The sequence below is a fragment of the Anabrus simplex genome, chromosome 10 (genome assembly GCF_040414725.1).
Source record: "Anabrus simplex isolate iqAnaSimp1 chromosome 10, ASM4041472v1, whole genome shotgun sequence".
Lineage (NCBI taxonomy): Eukaryota > Metazoa > Arthropoda > Insecta > Orthoptera > Tettigoniidae > Anabrus > Anabrus simplex.
In genome coordinates, this window is record NC_090274.1 from 2,151,743 (window position 1) to 2,173,294 (window position 21,552).

Sequence of the window (21,552 nt, forward strand, 5' to 3'; positions counted from 1 at the left end):
GTAAGCTCCAGTAGATGGCAGATGGAGCCTCATTCTGAGATCCTGAATGTAAAAAGTTTCTTTGGCCAGTTCATAGCCCATTTACCATTTGCCTTCTTGCTTCTGTCCCCACACACTTTGTAGCTTCTACATGGTCTGGCCTTGTTCTCAGTTGGTGGGATTTTTCTCCCAAAATGCCTTCCAGTGAGTCGGTCTATTGTAGTTCCAACGTCCATGGCAACAAATTCTTCCCCTTCTACCAAAGGAAGTGTCTCACCAACAAGTAGCTATTCACTACGCCTCGAATGAAGAGATGAAAAACCACCATTTAATCGTTTCCTCTTGAATGGATAGTAGGCTACAAGCTGGTCCTTGCGGTCCACTCCAGGTTTATTTGTGCTGTAGTCCAATATACAGCCCTCACTGTCACTTTAGAAGCAGTACATCCATGTTTTGAAGATAGAACAGTGACATCTCTTGTGTTTTTTCATTTGCAGACCATCATGTTGGATCTAAGATGGAAAGTCAACTCTCAATTTAGCAGCGGCTAAACCTTTCGGCATCTCTTTCCTGTTGAGCTTTACAGTCCCTATACATAAGGTATCTCGATCCCATAAATATTGCACAACATTTGGACTAGTGTAAAATCTGTCCATATACACACTATGGTCTTTGCGAAAATAATCAGACAACAACCTTTCGAACAGAGAAACAATCGAACAGTCATTTTCACAACCAGAGTACAAAGTATAACCTGAATTAGATTCACACACAAGAAACAACTTTATTCCATACTTGTCTGGTTTGTTCTTCAAGTACACACAAAAGTGTATTCTACCACGAAACTGTTTCATCACAGAATCGAAATATGGCCTAACTTTGTGGAGAGGATCACGAGGTATGCAAGTGTCAATGTTGTTCAAACGCAACACAGACATGATCATCTTGAATCTGTCACGTGACAGTAGCTTGCCAGAAAAATAGTGGATGTCGACCAAGTCCTTCAGATTACTTTATACAACTAAGCACATATGCAGCATTATGGCTAAAAATGTGTACAGTTCAGATAATGTAACTGGAACCCATCGCTGCAACATACTATGTTCTTTCAATTTATTTGCCCGTTTGAGTTTTGAGATTGTGTTTGGGACATACCTGTTGGGTTCTTGCTTTATATTCTTGATCATATCCTTAGTGAAATTAGTCGTACTCACTGGAAAAATTATCCAGTTCAACAGCAACTCTCGGAATCTCTGCATAAATCTTGTTTCTTCTTGGAGGTGAGTCAACTCTTACATCATCCCACCCCAAATCAGCATCTGTCATTGGTGCTTTACGATGCCTTCTTTTCTTAGATTGTTCCGGTTCTGGGGGTATTTCATAGGCAAGTGCATTTTCTGAAGCATAAACAGGAGTTATAATAGTGAAGGTTGTCACATTTCATAACATAAACAAAATGTATGGCAAGAATATCGCTGTCACTTGAATATTTAGGTTATGCTTACCTCCAACACTGGCTGTGCTATCATTATTCACAGCGTTGTATTCAAAGTCGCCTCCAACTTTGTAATCCCTCATATCTAGAGAAAAAGAAGGAAAAAACAGACAGTATGTAGACAATCTTACGTATTCACACAGGAGCATGCGGTAGGCCATAAAATGAACTCCAATCATAATGAAATGTAGGAAGTTGTTTAGAATTGATGTGTCAATAATATGTTCATTTGCGCATAAACTTATAATTCATACCTTCATTATCCGCTTCACTCTGAGTATCTTCGCTAACATCACTCTCTGAGCCACTATCGTCGCATAAAATATCGAAAATATCATTTTGTCATGTTGGGATGTCTTAGAGCTCGCTGAGTGACAACATCTACTGATGCATACTGATCGAAACTATCGTAAATTCTCCGACTTAGATATATGATACTGCCATCTGCTTAAATACTCTCATAACTAATACATAAAGAAACACGATGTAAGCACCAGAATGCGTGCATAGCTCATTCTCGATTTTTAGTGAATTGTCAAACCTTACTACGGGCTATGCCCGCAGCGCGGCCTGAGCCTGAGCTATGTTCACAGTTAGACCGGAAAGAGTTAAGGTCCAGTCGGAAGCAGTTATTCATCTTAACGTGGTAAACATTCTGGGAAAATCGAACAACGTATATGCACTTTGTGGGGAAAAGTACTGAGAAAGAACAAGCAAACTGCTTCTGTAATTTGAACATAGCTGTGGCTAAAACAACAACAAATAGCAAAGCTATCAGGGAAAGGCTAAGAAACGACCAGTTCAAAAACTGGTGCTCCCTTCTTAACACAGGTAAAGGAATTGTCCTCTTCGCACAACACCCTTCGCAGAAAAGGTAGGCCTTTCAACAAAGTGGACAGAAAGCATCAATATGATGGCAGACATGGCTCCAGTATGGTAGAAGCCAGGAGAACAACTACTGCAGATTGAAACTTTGGGACATGTCCATTGGGCTAATTGTTCTCCATCACACAATTTGCAGCCTTATTGCTAAAGCCTTTTGCGATAATGGGCGGGAAATATTTCAGTATATGAAGAAGTGAAGTGCTTAGCTGAAAATGGTAGCACGAGAGGAGGATAAACAGAGAGATCATTCTGTAATATTGGCTCCTTCACTATGGTGGTAAACTCTCTCCAAAAGATACATTGATTCTTCAAACTAGATCTCTAGAAGTAGTACTCTACAAACAACATTGGCATCTTTTAACAATCATATCAAAGAACCACAGAAACTTTCAACAAAAACAGCGATGATAAACAGCTAATGCACCAATAGCAACTTATGAGATCCATATACTCTGGGATAAACTTAAAATTAACGATCTGATAATGCTAAAGAATGTTAAAGCTCGCTCGTTAATCCTGGGTATCACTGGCCTATGTCTTACTAAAAGAAACTATGTTCATAGAGGACATCAGAATGCAGATACACCTAGGCCTACGAGAACACATTCCAAACACTCATACAAAAATGCAGCTATATCTGGAACGACTTTTATTCAAGAGACGCCATAATGACGGATGATTGGAAACAAGCAAATTTCATCACAAGTTCTGCCAAAATAAGAGATTTCATCACCCGATTGAAAATTGTTTGAATTATGCAATGAAAAAGATATCACACAAATATCTGCAGTAAAAGACAAAACTAGGACTAGAGTAATGTAATATAGTTTTTGTATTTTGCACATTGTGCACATTTTCGTTAATAATAACAATACGGCTAGAATCGGGTGAACAGCCACATGATGTGGAGAAATACAATGTAAACTCAGTCACAGTGAGGTGGAAGAGGTTTGCCCTCAAGGAAAGCTGCCTAGCCACGATTGCCGAGGTGGTAGTTGCCTGGGTCCGTGCTTCTTTTAAGAAACCATTTATATGCTTTAAAAACATAAACATCTTACAGTACTTTGCCGTATGGAAAACCCGTTGAGGGTCAGTTTCCTGAATAAATGATTATATATACTGTATGTATGTAAGTCTAGAACTAGTTCTATCACACGTACAGCCCAACATATTGAAGGACTTTTCTCTCACTTTTACACACACATGTAATTTTTCTATCTTGCTTATTCTTTCAGCCATGTACGTAATTCTGCATTACTTCATCAGCCTTAGGTTACTTAAGCCTATTACTTATCTTTAATATTTGGTAATTCTGTTTGTTTCAGAGATGGAGAACGGGATAAGTTCCTGTAACGAAAATCTAGACAAACCTCTAGACGTATTTGTGAGCTACAGAAGATCAAATGGTTCACAGCTAGCCAGGTAAGAAGTTAGTTCAACATTACTGAAATGATGATCTCTTAAGATCTTCTTTAAATTAAACTGTGTTCCTCTTCTGCTTTATAGTTTACTCAAAGTACACCTGCAGTTGCGAGGCTTCACCGTGTTCATCGACGTAGAGCGGTTAGAAGCGGGTAAATTCGACAACAACCTTCTCCAAAGTATTCGCCAGGCTCGGCACTTCCTTCTCGTTCTTACCCCGAAGGCTCTGGAACGTTGCATATCGGATGTCGAGTGCAAGGACTGGGTTCATAGGGTGAGTGGATTGCTATTTTTCTTGCTGAACTGTATGCCAAACAGAAACAGAGGCTGCTGGCAATTTGTGTTACCAGGGAGAGAGGATCTCTTGCCTTTCCAACTGATACAGTTCTCTTAATATTGAAAATAGGACCCAGAAGAAAGTACCTGCATAAAAGAACTTCCATAACACCGCGCTGCTTGCGCAGATGACACAGCATCCATTTTAATTCTGTTCTTCTACATCAAGTATTATCATCACCATTATCTGGAGTAGTTTCCAACCACAGGCTGGGTCTGCGTGGAACAAGCCTCTCCATCCACCACTCCTCTTCTCTCACTGTCGTCCAGTTCCCTCCTCTTGCCTCGATACTCTTCTTTACACATTTAAGCCATGTGTCCCTTCGTCTTCCTCTAAGTCTCCTTCCCTTCAACTCCATTTTTTTTGTTCCAGCAGCCTGATGTTTGGCTGAAAAACTTGGAAAAACATCCTTGACATTCTAGCTCCCTGCTATTGCATCTACTCTATACTGTATTAAGAAATGTTCAGTTGTGTACAATAATGTCTTAACGGTCCACCTTCTCAATACTGTATTGTGCAATGTTAGGAACTAGTTTCGGCCTTGGCTGGCCATGTACAAGCACATCTAATAACTAAAACAAATGTGCAAACATACACAAATGACATTAAAATAATCTGGGATGAACTATGTGCACAACACCTAAAATATAAGATGAAATTAAAATAAGGCTCTACAGTCCTCAGATATGTTGCATCATGTTAAAATATCTTGAAAAACGCTGAAAGGTTCCTCTGTTGGAAATTGTCAGTGGTTGAGTAAAGGAAGGCACACGAAGCTGGCACGTTCTTAGATTGCAGCTGGTAGAGAATCGCAATTGAGTGCGCTGTCCATAAAGTTGCGGCATGTGGTGCGTGGCAATGTGGCTTCAAAGCTAACGGACTTAATTTTCAGCATCCGAATGTTGATAGAAAAATACTGGCAGAAAGGCAAGGATCTCTTCATGGTTTTCTTGGATGTCGAGAAAGCATACGACAGTGTGACGAGAGAAAAGATCTGGGGTTGTCAAAGAAAGAGAAATGCGCCTGAAGGATTAGTGAGGAAAATTCGGATGTTATATGTTGACTGTACAAGCTGTGTGAGGGTTGGCTCCAAACCAAGAGTGGAGCACAACAGGGAAGTGCACTGTCACCACTACTGTTCATCACTGTGATGGATGAAACCCATCAAAGAAACATCATTAAGTGAATTAAAAGCCATGACCTTTGCAGATGATGATGTGATCTGGGGAGGGTCAGAAGTGGAGGTTCAATCAAAATTAAATGTTGCGAAAGCCAAGTTTGAAGCATTCAACCTCAAGATCAAGTGATGGTAGTGAGCAGAGAGGGTCACACTAGCAGACCAACTGCTGGAATGTGTAGAAAGCTTCTCCTATAATCTCTAGCGATGGCCTAGTCACAAACGGTGCAAAAGAGTTCCCGCTTCTACCAACAAGTGAGGACGCTTCTTTGCGATACCAAAGTTCCAACGAAGGCAAAATTAACCATGTTCAACAGCTACTTTGTACCAATGGTACTGAGACATGCACTGTAACCTCGCAAGACTTGTCAAGGCTACAGGCTTCCTGAGTTCCACTATACAAAAAACCAAGATGGACAGATAAGGAATCAAGAAGTGCGAAAGAGAAGTGGTATAAAGATTGAGTCAGCAATTCTAGACTGCGGTCATTCGGACATGTGATGAGGATGGAACCAGAAAGAATGGCCAGACTGAACCTAGAGAGAGAGAGATAGAGGTGACAGGAAGAAGAATGGTGGCAAGGCCTAAAACCCATTGGCTGGACATTGTTAAGATGGACATCAAAGATAGGGGATCAACAATACCAGATGTTGTGGAGAAAAAGACGTACATGAATAGAATGGTATGGAGGAATGGAGAAGTGAGGAACTGGATCTGTGAAATGATGATGATTAGATGTGTGTGTACAGTTTTGTATTATGGCTGATGATGGCCAGCCAAGGCCGAAACTAGTTCCTAGATTAAAAATATAATGTAAACATTGCATAATATATAGTATTGAAAAGATAGACCATTATGACATAAGTTTAATTATTATTGTGATCACAATTCAATACTGGTCCAAACCATGAAGTTTATATTCTCAGTTGTGCAGTTAGAAATATCCATAAAGTTACGTATCCTTTGTAGTATAATTCTAATAATGTTTGATTGCAGGAAATCGTTTGTGCCCTGCAGTCCCAGTGTAATATAATTCCTATCATCGACAACTTCCAGTGGCCTGAGCCTGAAGAGCTTCCCGAAGACATGAGGGCTGTCTGTCACTTCAATGGTGTCAGGTGAGTGATCATGTTCCTGGCTTTAAATCTCATTATATAGAAAGATAGGAATGTGAAGACGAACACATAAGTGGTCAGCATTGGAAGAGGAAGCTATGGAAAAGACAAAAGCGGAAAATTCAAAAACGATCTCCACATCTTCAATTGAAATATAATTTCTATAAAGAAAGACAAGAGAAAAGCATTGTGAAAATTGGTGGTCAAAGACTTGAAATTGTTGACAGTTTCAAATACCTAGGGAGTGAATTAACCGTTACACCTCGAGTTAAATTTCTCTCTGTCGTATCTTAAATGTGAATTTTTATCTTATATGACCTGTGTTCATCTTTTACGGTTCTGGAGATAGCACTTGCTCGTAAATGATGTATTTAAGTCTTATAAATGTTTACAGCAAGCTATACTGAAGCAAATAAAAGCAACATGTGCAATTTAAGACAAATGATTTTACATTTTTGTTATTATTACAGTATACCGATTGGTTTCATTACTAATTCAGTGTCTGGTTTTATACCTCGTGGTGGTTTCTAGCCTGAAACCGCTGTAAACAGCAATTTCTTGACATCGATATCTGTTGCTTTATAATTGCGACAGCTGTCAGCCTCAGCTACGTGATGGTTACGGTACATCGCCTGTTCACTTGTAATGCTATTAGATATATTCTTTAGGGTAGAAGTAAAGAGTTGAGGTGCAAAAATACTGAGGTTTTGAACAATTACCTCACATTACAGAGAGCACATGGCGACCATGTCAGTTATGCTGGACACGGAGATTAGCAAGAGGGTGTAACAAACCTTGTCTGGAGGAAGGAAGTGTAGGGAGGAGAAGAGAATCAAGCCTGTGAAATGAAAGACCTAAGAAGTGCGATAGGAAAGATGTAAGAAAGCAGGTCAGAATGGAAAAGCTAAACGAGAGAATGGAGGGAGGAAAGTGGAGTGCCATAAATACCCCGACCTGGCAGGAGCTTGATAAGGGGAAAAGAGGAAGATAGTGATATCTTATTATAAGAATTTCTTTATATAGAAAAGTATAGGAGAAGAAGAAAGCCAGGTAAAGATTGGATAAAAATGAATACAGGTGGTTAAAAAAAAAAAAACTAAGAACAAACATATACCTACTCAACCTTTATCTTTTCTCTCTTCCTCTTTCTTGTCATTATCGGGCTTTCTTCCTATGCCACACTTCCCATGTAGATGACCCCTCGATGAGCGTTGATGCCTGCCCTTCTGATGAAGCTCAGCGGCTGAGAAGAACTGTGCCAATCTATTGTAAGACAGCAGTGAATGAAGATGTGGATACTGTCCTTATCTTCTCACCGAACTTTCATAGTGTTTATCCTATTATTTGCTCCATTACATATTTCTTTCTATGTCAGACTTTTATAAATAGGCTATGTAATATCAAATGAATTGTGTGAATGACAGTTTGAAATTTATACTCTGAAGCTGATGATCCTACTTTAAAAATCTATATTTCTGGCATGTGGTGATATTGCAGGTGGATCCACGACTATCAGGATGCCTGCGTCGACAAGTTGGAGAGATTCATGCGTGGTGAACTGAGCACGAGGTCAGACGGTCTCCTAGGGCGTGGCGTCGCTCTGAAGGGCGATGCGACTCCTGGAACTCCATCGGGTAACACGCTGGGCCGTCAGCCTCCCAGCTACCAGCGCATGCACAGTAACGAGAGCGGCAAAGGGAGCGACAAGGACGTCAATGGCAATTCGGGAGGAGGAGGAGGGCGGGAATGACTAGATGGTCCCTCAGCCTCGGCCAAACACTCCAGGTGAGTCGCCAGTCTCTTCCTTTGTTGACAATCTCATCTCCAAGAAGATGTAAGTTGGATAGTGATGGGATCACGAAAAGGAATGCTGCTTCTTATTCTTCATTTCCCATCTCCAGTCTTCTGGGTCGGGTTGTGAATCAAGGACCTCCACAGTTGTATATCTCTCCACCACTCCCTTCCTGCAATATTTCTTCTACCTTTACTCCTCTCTTCTCTATAATCTCCTTCACCATATCTGTCCATCTTTTTCTGGGCCTTGTCTTCGTCCTATTCTCCATAAATACTCGGTCTCAAACTCTGTCCTCTTCCATTCTCATCATGTGTCCATACCATTTCAACTTACTGGTCTCTATCTCGTCGTGCAGTTTAGGGAATCCAATTCTCTCTCTCTGATTTTGTCCCTTCATGTTTTCCCAATTATTCCTCTAAGGAATTTCATCTTGGCTGCTTTTGTTATGTTTTGTTGTTGTCCACGTGCTCTCAGCATATTGGTGTGTACCGTGTAATTTATAATTTTGTGAATATATTTTGGTATTGAAAAGGTGGAAACGTTTACGTTGTTATTATTATTACTTGTATATTAATACACTGATCGCGCATTCCTCTGGGACGTCCCAGTTCCACACCATACCTCTCGCATATTGGTAAAATTCATTGGCTCGTTGGATTCTCTTTCCAATTTCTTCATTTGTTTTCCCATCTTCTGCAAGTATACTCCCTAAATATTTCAAGGTTTTCACAACTTCTTATGGTCTTCCTTCTCTATTTTTTTTTACACGTTGCTTTACATCACACTGACACAGACAGGTCTTATGGTGATGATGGGACAGGAAAGTACTACGAGTATGAAGGGAGCGGCCGTGGCCTTGAGGTACAGCCCCAGCATTTGCCTGGTGTGAAAATAGGAAACCACAGAAAACCATCTTCAGGGCTGCTGACAGTGGCCTTCTCTATGTCCTCTTGTCATCACTACTGTCTTATTCTTCTCCACTCTTATTTACATTCCATATTCCTCCATCTCTCGATTCCATACACTAACTTGTTCTTGTGCTTACATTTGATTTCCCCCCATATTACTGTCGTCAGCAAAGAGTAAGCCTTAGTCCATTTTCTTCCCATCTTCAAATAGATTGGCCCTCTCCTTGTCAATCCCAATTCTTCTAGTTCCATTTTTCTCAGCCTCTGAAAGCTAGTTCTACTTCCCTGGTTAGTCAAGAATTTGGGCATAAACACTCATCAACACATCTTGTCTTGATGTGTGGAGTGTAGGATAAGAAAATAGTTGGGACGAAGCATAAGATAAGGATAAACACACTTTAGTGTCTCTCTCTTTTATTACTTCATTGACAAGAGAAGAAACGATACCGCATGCTCCCAGCCACATACGCATATGCAGTCCATCAGAACAATTTTCATTGTGTTCTATTTTCCAATACTTACAAGTAAAAGAAAATTAACCTTGTCGTATTGTATTGCAGGCATGTTTGATTGCAGTGTAATGTATTTAATCTTGATTTTCGTTTACATGTATGCAAAGGAGAATTAAAACAGTGAACTGTATTAGCCATTGGTTGTGGCATCACACACAACCGTTAACCCAGCTCAAGGGAGATAGGGTCATCCTTCACTTGAGTAATTCTTGTCTGGCGCATCCATGTTGCAGGGGTGGGTATACGCTGGTGTGCAGGGACCCAGTCTCACTTTCAAAAAGTCATTGTTTACGAAGCCTTTCTCGTGGACAGTCGAGATTTTTTTCTGATGACGCAGAGCACAGTTCTCTGCGAAACGTAAAGATATTCACCTTATTTTCCTGACACGGCGTAAGCCCAAAAGCCCATACAGTATCATGTCTAAAACATAAATGGCTGTAGCTAGTGTACACTTGAATAATATAGTGTTCTCTGATGACGTACAAGGAGCTCCAAGAAAAAGAGAGTAAGTTAAGGTGCGCTGCTTAAACTGACCCAATGAAATTGCTCCCACACTGGTTTTGAACCAAAAACAGATCATGGAAAGAAATGCGGTAAACAGGTTGATAGCATTTCAGAATATAATACACAAAACACCTGCCTCACTCCTCCAGTTTCATTGAAACATACCAATCAACATCAATATGCTGTCAGCCCATCCACTAGGAACTGATGCAGGAACTTCTGGGGCAATTAGGGGTGTAAATTCTCTCAAGTGGTAGCATGGACTCTGCCGCTGAAGAGATACTTTTTTCCTTATTCACAGTTATGTTCCTGTCCTGTCAAACGGTACTAAAGTTCTACAATACTTCTTTCTTTGTCATTACGTTTTTTCTCTAGTGTTGTGTTCTCTACTTTTTAGGTTACGCAAGTCCTCCAGTCCGTCCCATTCGTGGCTTTATAGTGCAAGTGCAGGACGACGGCCTCCCACCAGTCCACAGGGCAGGTTCCAGTCGTCGCTAGCACACCGTCCGCCAAGCCCCGCCGCGAGGCCTCGACGCAGCTCCGGTACTCCCTCGGCCCTTGCCCGCCGCAATTCCCAGCAGCTGCCTGGGAGGTCGCGCAGTCTAGACATCCTCTTGGACTCTTCTGCGCCTTCTGCCGCACCGGCAGCCACCGAGGAAGCTCCGTGTAGCAAGGAGAGCGAAGAGCAGCTTCTCAATGAGTGTGAACAGTACCTTAGCGCTCAAGAGCTGGGCACGGACCAGCCCGACAGTGGTAGCGACACGCAACTTAACAAGACTCAGAGCTGCCACGCTAACCTCGATACAGAGTCGGTGATATCCTCGGACAGTAACAGTGAAGCGAAACAGAACGGTTCCCAGCTCTCCCTGCCTTTACCCAATGCAGGGGAACACAAACGTAAACGAAACTTTATGGACAGGTGTGTAAATAAAGTGAGATCTCTCATCAGGAAGTGAAGCTAGTGCCAGTCTCGTATTTTTTTACTCGTTCCAAGTGTCTTAATAGCAGCTGAATGTTGTAGAAGATGGTGAAGTGATTGTTGTTGAATGAATGTCTGGAAGATGCTTTATTCATAGTTGAACATTATACATATATTATTAAAAACATAACCAAAAATCTGACTTAAATATTTTTAATTTGTATTCTTAATATTATTGTATTTTACCAAAGGCAATTTAAACAAATGTTTAACTGTAAATATAGTAACTTTACTGTGATGGTATTTGAGAACTTCACTTTCCTCGTATTCCTGTGTTTTTCTGAGGTTTATTAAAGCAAAATATGCTATCTGGTCAAAAGTATCCTATATACTGTACATATGTTAATCTTAAGCCAAGATGTCACAACTGCATTTACCAGTGTAAAAAGAGATGAACTGTTTATTAATAAGAAGAACCAGCAGACTGGAAAGGTCAGAGGAGCTCAGTTACTTCAAACATGGACTAAACTATTTCAAACGAAAGAATAAAGTGGACATAAACGAACATTTTGTATCACTCCAGTGGCTCGGTGCCTGCTCTTTACGTCAATATGAACATAAATGAAAATTGACGGATATAGACATATGAACATAAGTATTTGAGATACAGTAACAAAAATACATAATCATTGCTATAAAATATATTTGCCATGAAAATTAACGAGCATGCCTACTTACATGACATTTTATTAATCCGAACTTGCAAGAGGCTCGATTCCCTATATCAGACAATTCGCTGTCACTTGCATCACTAGAATCCTCTCCTAAATTGATAACCCCTGTTGTCTAAATTCTCTTATCATGCGGAGATAACACCTACGCCGCAATATATCATCTCTGTCCACTAAAACTCTATTTCGATTTCTACTGATGAACTCGAAACCTGTTTCTTGCAGTAGCGTGTGAAGGGAGAATTTTTTAAATCTGGGAGTTCAGGATTGGAATTTACAGCTGATAACACTTTGTTAACATAGGGGTTTTTTTTAAACCTGTGCACATCCCTCTGTATAGCAGAAGGAACAAATTATAGCACTCCACGTCAAAAACACTTCTAACACGCAACACGGTGTGGTAACATGGCCGCTAGTAGAAAATTATTTCCGCGTATTGTAAGCACTTGAAACACACATCGGTGAACTCGGATGTTAATTTCATAACATCGTCAGTTGAACTGTCGGGATGTGTTTCCATAAACTTATTAAATACATTTAAGAGAATAGTGTTCTCTCCCCTTTTCAAAGGTTTCCCTCGCTTACGTTTTACAACACTAGTCATTAAAGCAAACTGACTCACGGTCGTGCAATTGCGCGTGAGTTTCCTCACAGCTGCGGCGGACAGCTACCAATACCAGATAAATGGGGATTTCCGCAAGCAGATTCCGGATATTTAAGTTATTGACCAGAAGCTTAGAACTATAATGTAATTTTCAATCGATCAAGTGCTTTCACATTTAATATCTTATACTTCAAACTTTCAGAAACAACACCTAATCTTAAATTTAGAAATGGACTATTTACTCGGCAGGCGAAGAAGGAAGTTCACGCTTACTTTATTCTCTGGTTGGAAAGAGTTTCGTTACTGGTAATCGCATTAGTAACAAATGTCAGTTGGTACAGATATCGATTCTTATAGGGAACACAATATAACTGTCCTGAATGAGTAAATTCGTAATTATCAATTTTCCAGCGAACTTCATCCTTGGTTGCCAGCAGTTCATCCCAATGTGCCTATTTGGGCTCATCAGTTGAATTTACTCATTCAGGACAAATATTTCAAGTTCTCTATGGGAATCTAATTCCTGGCTAGGTCAGGGATTTTTATCTGGATCTGAGGACTGTTCAGCTTACGTGATTACAATTGAGGAGCTATCTGGCAGTGAGATAGCGGTCCCAGTCTAGAAAGCCAAGAATCACAGCGGAGAGGATTCGTCGTGCCGACCACACAACACATGGCTCTTCGGGTCTGTTCCGCCATGAGGTTTGATTATGGAAATGTGTGTATATATATAATAAGAGTTTTGTCTACACACTGCTCAGAATTTAAAAAGGATGGTATTTCTGTATCAATCGTGTCCACAGTAATAAGGAAATGCACTTTTTAATTTTCTGTAATTTCTGTCTGTCTGTCTGTCTGTCTGTCTGTCTGTCTGTCTGTATGTGTGTATGTACGCACACCATGAGAAAACAGCTGAAGAGAATTTAATGAAAATTGGTATGCGAAGTCGGGGAATAAGTCGCTACAATCTAGGCCCTAAATAATTTTATTCACGCTGAGTGAAATGATAGTTTAGGGGAAGGCCTAAAATTTCATTCTCAAATATTTCTGTTATTAATGGTCGTATCTTAACGAAAATTGGTAGGCGAAGGCGGGGAATAAGTCGCTACAATCTAGGCCGTAAATAATTGTATTTATGCTGAGAAAAATGGTAGTTGAGGGGAAGGACTAAAATGTAATTCTCAAATATTTATTAGTGGTCCTATCTTAATGAAAATTGGTATATAAAGTCGGGGAATAAGTAGCTATAATCTAGGACATAAATAATGTTATTCACACTGAGTAAAATGGCAGCTTAGGGGAAATGAAAAATGAATTTTTTAAAATGTTATTAGTGGTTGTATAGATAAATACTACATAACTAAGGTTATATAGTATTAAATTTCCAATCATTTATGTCCTATACATTGTTACCATGCTGGCTATGATCACAGAGATATTCATGAATTTGGATTTTTATTACCAAGTCCATATCAACACCGAGTCACGAGAAAATGGGTAAACAGAATTTAATGAAAATCGGTACGTTAAGTCGGAGAATAAAGAACTACAGTCTACACTATAAATAATTTTATAAGACGCCCTAATATCAGAGTCGAAAGAAAACTAAATGTGAAAGCTTACAATATAGGAAGCTCATAAAATTGATCAACAATAACATTACATTGAACATTGTTTGTTGTGATGTGATTTGTGTCTTCTGTTCCCACTCATCTACGATAAATAGGATTACTGCTGTGTACCGAATATTTTTATTAATTTGCCTTATGTCGCACCGACACATATAGGTTTTATGGCGACGATGGGATAGGAAAGGGCTAGGAGTGTGAAGGAAGCAACCTTGGCCTTAATTAAGGTATAGCCCCAGCATTTGCCTGGTGTGAAAATGGAAAACCATGCAACACCATGTTCAGAGCTACCGACAGTGGGGTTCGAATCCACTATCTCCCGGATGCAAGCTCACAGCTGTGCACCCCAACAGCACGACCAACTCGCCAGGTCGTACCGAGTGTAACAGACTGGCTGAATATTGCCGGGAAGTGGCTGGGGAGTTAGATAATTTTCTTCTTTAGCATCCCATTCCTCTGGTTAATAAATTTTCTGATACTACTAGTACATAACACACTGGTTCATCATAGCATTCGAGCTATGCAATCCCTACTCTGAGGCACTGATTGGAATGAGCAGTGTGCATATTTAACGGAATAATGGCAGAGGAGTGCTCACGGCTGTCTGCAGCCTGGTCATTCCAGCTCTGAAACTTTCGACTGTTACATCGGCACCGTAGTACTGTTACAAACCATTATTCTCGTCATTATTCCGTATTGAAAAATAGCTAATCACAAAGTTTATACAAGGAGTAATTTTAATACCACCTATTCAATACAATTCAATGTATTGGTATTAAAATTACTCCTTGTATAAACTTTGTGATTACCGTAGTACTGTTCGTTAAAGGTGAGAAAATGTGCGGTTTTTCATTTGATCACGTATTTTATATGATAACATTGCTTTTAATCGCTACTTTCCTACTGATGTTTTTGTAATGACCTGTGTTGACTTCAATTAGGAAAATCACAAAGTCAATCTTTCTGAGAATCCCGTAGCAAAGCACAGGTACATCAGCTAGTATATAGCATATGTCATTTTTATAAGAGACAAGTCTCTCACAGTGCATTGGCGCTGTCTGGTGCTCCAAGTAGCCTACACAGTGGCCTCCAGTATATGCACTAGCCATGCGTCTTGATAGGTGTGCTAGTTACCAACTGAGGAGCACAAATTGGCATACTGGGGCCAAATGCTGGCAACCAATAATGAGTAAGCTTAAAACTATCATTTCCAGTAATGGACCAATTTTATTTCTATTATATTAAGCCAGACGGCTAACCAAATCACTGACATTGTTTACCCACTTCCTGATGAGCTGGAGACTTGAAATTCAGCAAACTGGTAGCTATTAGGCTATAACCTAAGGAAAAATTCCAAAAAATTCAAATTTTTATATTTATGTCCCACCCTCCAAAGAAAAATGGTGGACGCTAGTTCCGGGTGCACTAGAAAAATGAAATTTGGCAAAATTATAGCTTTTACCCTGTAACCGACAGAGAAATTCCAACGTTTTAACTTTTTACCTCCAAAAAATATTGAAATGCTGAGGCAATTTTCATGCCAGTGCAGACCATCGTTTCAAGGTATTCTGCAGCTAAAGGGCAATCATATTGCAAAATGGACTACACATTTGGCACCCATCATGAAGAGGTCTACAACTTTTGCTCTATGCCTTTTAGTCGTATCTCGATCTTTTATGCCTTAGAATTGCATTTTCCGATTTATGTCAATTTTGTACATTTTCCAGCATTTTTTAAGTTTACTGTTTGGCACACACACACATAGAATCGTGAAATTCAGCAGGCTCATTGGCAAGTCTGTGTACCATGTGCAAGCAAAATTGCATGATTCCATCTGCCGTGTAAGTGTGGTATAACGAAAGGAATATGATGAAATTGTACTCAAATTTAAACCTAATGTAAGATTTTAAAAGAATTTAAGGTGGACCTGGTGGAGATATGACAAAACATGAATGAACCCAAAATGTAGATTGTTCAATCCTCGACACGCCTCCGCAATGTGTTAAAATTGTCAAGCTAACTTGGATACTATATGATAAAATATGTTTTTGTATAAATATATGATCTATGGAGACATCCGGCTGTTTTGAATTATTTTGGCTGGTGAAATGTATAAAATATATGTATATCTACATTTTATAGACCAGTTTTTAATAAAAACCATAATTTAAATGTCATTGTAGATAGCAAAAATCCTTTATATGATCAAATTCCACAATTATTAGAAATATTGAAAATAAAAGAAAGCACTTTCCAAAACTTTAACAAATCGCCACACGTAAAAGCTCCACCCACAGGAAAAACCTTCCTCCGAGAACAACCAACACATCGTCCGCCCACCCTACCCCTCCCCAACCCATCCCCCTCCGCGTAACACACACAGATACAACATGAGGCTCACGGAGTCAGCTACTACCAGTCAAACAGACAGTGTCACCAGAGCAAGCCAGCCCCAAGAGAGAGGAGGGGGTGAGTAAGAGCCAGCTAAATTCCCCATTTTGTACTTCATTTCACACACATTTAACAACTAAGACACACATTTTTTTTCTCTCGTTACACACTTTCAATGAACTAACATCAACCATTAAATTGAAGCAACAAGTCATCATAACAACTTTGAGAATTCCCTGCTTTGAACCTCCATAGTGACAGGTCCAACATTCTAATGGATCATTTAATATCTTATGAATATGCCAACAAAAGTTAAGTCCCAAGGTGTCGTTCAAGTTCCAGAACATTCCAATGAGAGCACACAAATCGGATATTCAAGATCACACAATCCAATCGACCAGGAGAACACGCTCGTTGGACATTAAAGACTGAAAAATTCAAACCAAATAATGTCATCCAAAAAGATGGAAAGCATAACAATTAATTTTTTTATCTAACGTTCAACAAGTGTAGACTAGCTTTTTTAAACAAAATAATTGTATGTAATATTAATGGTTTTTTTGTATATTTCATGGCGATTTGTTAAAGTTTTGGAAGGAGCTTTCTTTTATTTTCGATATTTTTAATAATTGCGGAATTTGATCGTCATTTAAATTATGGTTTTTATTAAAAACTGGTCTATAAAATGTAGATATACATATATTTTATACATTTCATCAGCCAGAATAATTCAAAACAGCCGGATGTCTCCATAGATCATATATTTATACAAAAACATATTTTATCAAACAGTATCCAAGTTGGCTTGACAATTTTAACACATTGCGGACGGGAGACGAGTGAACTCGTGTTTGGCTGGCCGAGCGGTGTGGACGAGACTCGTAGGTTCGGTGACATCTGTCGCAACTTCTGAAACTAGCTGGTGGTCAAGGTTACTAGAATCTCGGTGTTGAAGCTTTTGTTTATTCCAAGCGAGCTTTGCTTTAACGTTCTTCATTTGTTTTATAATTCATTTGCTAAGTTTTCCGACCTCATGTTGACATCATTCAAGGAGCCCTGAGGTGGGCAAGATGGCGCTTCCTAGGCTGAACACGAGCTTAGACTCAGACGAGATTTGAATTTAACGCGGATAAGTATTCGGATAGCCCCAGCAATGTTCTAGTCGAAATTCCAGCTACAGGAATGAAACAAAATCCAACCAGAAAGTGCAGAGTGTGTCCCAGCAACGGCAAATGAATTGAATCACGGTACACTTGCAAAAGTTGTTGTCTGCCCCTTCACAGAGGCCATTGCTACACAGCCTACCACACCAGGAAACATTACTAGGACTCTTACCAAAGGTCTCCAGTAAATTTCACCATAATCAGTACAAGGTTAGTGAAGCTAGACTCATTTGTTTATATGCATGTGCTGTAGCAGTAAGTTACACAGAAAATTTTGATGAGCATCTGGTCCGCAATGTGTTAATTATTTTATCACGAAAACAAATACCCAGAATCCTGGCTATTTTGATCATTGAGTGTAGGAACAAGAGCTGATGATGCCCAAAAATGTGGGCGAAACATGTCCCGGTAAGACATAATAATGCAAAGTTTTTTATGTAAATCAATAAAAATCATAGTGTATTGAAAAGGTGGACTCTCAAGAAAATTTTACTTAGAAAGGGAAATGGTATCTTCCGAGCTGTCAGCGGAGAGGTGGCATGGAATGACATTACTGGACGAATAAGTTTGAGTGGTGTCTTTAAAAGTAGGAAAAAACACAATATGAAAATAAAGTTGGAATTCAAGAGGACAAATTGGGGCAAACATTCGTATATATGAAGGGCAGTTAAAGATTGAAATAACTTAGCAAGGGAGGTGTTCAAGAAATTTCCAATTTCTTTGCAACCATTTAAGAAAAGGCTAGGAAAACAACAGATAGGGTAGTTGCCTCCTGGGCGACTGCCCTAAATGCAGATCAGTAGTGATTGATTGATTGATCTGCAGAAATGTCCTTTATAAGGCAACAACAGCATTATGCACACATCTTCATGCCTTTCAGCATTCAGTCTTCTGTGAATGAACTACATGCCTCCACAATCTTCTACTTGCAATTAGCTCTGCGAGTTTATTTGGTTCCACCCTCTGATCATTAAATCATTAGTAACTGATTGTAACAATCGTCACCTTGGTGTCCTCTGTTCCTCTTCCCCTCCATGTCCATTATTCTCCCAGGCAACTGATTCTCCTCTTTTGCCTTGCAAAACCCCACCACCAAAGCAGGTTTATGTGTACAGTTCCATCCAATGAGTTTGCTCTGAACTTCTCTTTTATATTCTCATTTTGAGTACCCATCTCCCATTGTTCCCATCTGTTTGTACCATCAATCATTATCACTACTTTTATGTCTGATAATAATAGTAATAATAATAATAATAATAATAATAATAATAATAATAATAATAATGAATGATGCTAAACCACGAATCACCTCTGTGAAAGAATGGCTGAAATGGAGCATTACAACAAACAAAAAGGAAGAAGAAAGAATAAAAACAAAACAAGAATGGACACACTACCGGTACCTGCACTGTCTCTCAGCTGGCTGCAAGCTGAAGCATGCTCACAGGAGAGCCAGTGGGTAGCTTGTGTTGGCTGTATCAATGTAACTATACCTTCCCCAAGATGTCAAGTCCTTTATAACTTCAACTTTTAAATAATTTTAAGTAATACAATGCAACAAGCAAGTCATATATACAGAGATAGAAATATGAGCACATAATAGGAACAAAATGAAAATTCAATGCTGGGGAAGGGAGTAATAGAGAGACAAACATGATAAAATAAAATAAAAACTAGAAAAATCTCCACATCTTCTGCTGTCCTCATCAACAACTGACATAATTTTGGTGGATAGGCTGATTCACTCCCCTGCCCCACTCACTCCCCACCCTGCCTCTGCTCTGAGCATGCTGCAGCTTGCAGCCAGACCTTGCAGTTGGAAGTGTGTGACAGTGAAGCAAAGGCCTCCTAAACATGAGCAGGTACTGTGTCCATTCTTCTTTTGTTTTTATTCTTCTTCTTCATTTATTGTTTATGTCCCAAAAGTAAGTGATTATTTACTTGCTATGAGATTTGAAAGTGGTGACACAGAATTAACTAAACTGATAACTGCATTTGTGAATAGACAGAAATTGAAGAGCTATGAATTTACAGAAGGAAGTAAGCCAGTCATATTGATAAACAAAGTTGACAAGTTTTATTAACCGCATTAAATATCAGCCATTCAATGAAACTCATTTTTGGAATTTATTTGAAAGTATTCATGTTTTAGTTTTAAACTTGTATTTCAACCTCACCTTATAAGAGGAGTGAAATACTATATTGCAATTATCAACAATGTACTGTAATTTAAGCAAAACATACTTGTTATCCTTTTTTTTTTTTTTTTTTTCGCTTGTTGCTGTCGTTTTCACCATCTCAGATTGATGTTGTATAGTTTAATTTCATTCTTATATCGTTTTCTTAAAATGTCTTGCATTTAATTAATGTTCTTGTTATTGGCTTGAACACTAATCCATCTCAATACAGCTGACTGATGTTGCTTGGGTGCATCTTGGTTAGGTTCACAACAGATTTTCTAACGTATTGTATTCGTAACAAGGCAACAGGGAATTGTCCAGGTTTGCTTTCAATTTGGGTAAAGGTATACAAGCTTCCTTCAGCACGTGAAGTACACACTTTAGGAATCTTAGAAAAATCTTACCTCATGTAGGAGACAGACATACGTTCACTGTCAATATTAAGGACCCATCGACCCACCCCCTAAAATATTTTTACTTTTACAGCAAAATATTGGAAACCAGGCAACATTTTCCATGCAAACCGAGTTAAGAACTACTGCTATTGGATGAAATTTATTAAATATTGCATAATTCGTAGAATTAAACGTAGACTTCATCACCAGTATTGATTTGATTAGGGGTACCCATATTCCAAAACTGTAAAAGCACATAAATATGATGTATAGAAATACCAGAAGTAGCAGAGAAGAGAGATTATTCCTATATGCTAGCCAGGAATGCACCAATTCACCATTAGAAGTATTCTTAGTTACAGTGAAGAATTATATAGAGATTATGTAAATATAACAAACGCAGCCATTTTCATGTTGCTATTGGCCGGCTGTGATTAGTCTAACATCAGGGCTGCCACATTCGGTCAAAATAAGAGCACCCGGGGTGAAACTGCAGACCTATGCTGTTGTCTAGAAGCCTGTAGGTTGCTTTGCAGCTTTAACCCTCTTTGCTTGTCCATGTATAATTCAACTATTGTTCGTTTTCAAACTGTGTAGGTTAATCCACCAACATTGGATGCCCTGTTTAGTGAATTTTGGCAGCTGAGACACTCTACCGCAAGAAATAAATCCATATTGTCAGCCTCGACACGAAATAAGGTTTGATGATGAAATGTATGTCACTGTTTTTCTGTAGTAAGATTATCATGTGTTTTACCATAATACCTTGGACTGAAGATGTTTCACAACAGAAGAGACGAAACATGTCCCTTTTTTTAAATAAAGTAAAAAAAAAAAGAATATTGTATTGTAAAGGTGGAGTCGCTCAATCATTAAGACCTTATTTCTTGTTGGGTATCAGCAATCATATCTTTATGTCACCACCAATTACTTGTTATATATAATATAATTGTATGGCCTCAGCTACCGTTTGCAGACATTTCGATTTGACGCCATCTGGCTGTCTGCTCGTCAATTTCGACGTTCCGTTTTACTCTAGGTCCGCTAGATGGCAGACAGAGTAAACCGGATCTCTCTTGGGCATCTATGGCTGAGATTTGATTAATTTTGTCGGGTAAATACCATATGTATCACCAGAGATCTTTTACATGCCGACATTGTACGACATGGAGTGTCGAATGGACTTTTTTCCGCCCTTCAAAAATCCGACTACCTCTGCCGGGTTTGAACCCGCTATCTAGGGATCCGGAGGCCGACACTCTACCACGCATCCACAGAGGCAGCTATAATTACTTGTTGAAGAAGTAATTAGTAAATGCAATTGAGTAAAATATTTCCTAGTCACTTGTAACGCCCCAATTACCCTTATTTTGTACTTTTCTCATCACTGTTTATAATTCACATTATTTTAT

The 21,552-nt window shown here is 39.2% G+C and overlaps 2 protein-coding genes across 6 annotated transcripts in view; both read left to right on the forward strand.

Annotated features, from left to right (window-relative positions):
• The window catches only part of Sarm (sterile alpha and armadillo motif), a 466,437-nt gene extending 455,772 nt beyond the window's left edge, over positions 1–10,665 (forward strand). For all 5 annotated transcript variants that reach the window (XM_067154564.2, XM_067154566.2, XM_067154565.2 and 2 more), the window contains 5 exons: positions 3,685–3,781; positions 3,866–4,055; positions 6,292–6,413; positions 7,908–8,195; positions 10,527–10,665. In XM_067154564.2, the coding sequence (XP_067010665.2) occupies positions 3,685–3,781; positions 3,866–4,055; positions 6,292–6,413; positions 7,908–8,160 (662 nt within the window). In that variant the 3' untranslated portion in view covers positions 8,161–8,195; positions 10,527–10,665. The remainder of the gene's footprint in view (positions 1–3,684; positions 3,782–3,865; positions 4,056–6,291; positions 6,414–7,907; positions 8,196–10,526) is intronic.
• Positions 8,165–11,351, forward strand: LOC136882230 (uncharacterized). The gene is made up of 2 exons (XM_067154787.2): positions 8,165–8,244; positions 10,527–11,351. The coding sequence occupies exons 1-2, from the start codon at positions 8,165–8,167 to the stop codon at positions 11,083–11,085; spliced, it is 639 nt and encodes a 212-aa protein (XP_067010888.1). The 3' UTR covers positions 11,086–11,351.
• The last annotated feature ends 10,201 nt before the right edge of the window (positions 11,352–21,552 follow it).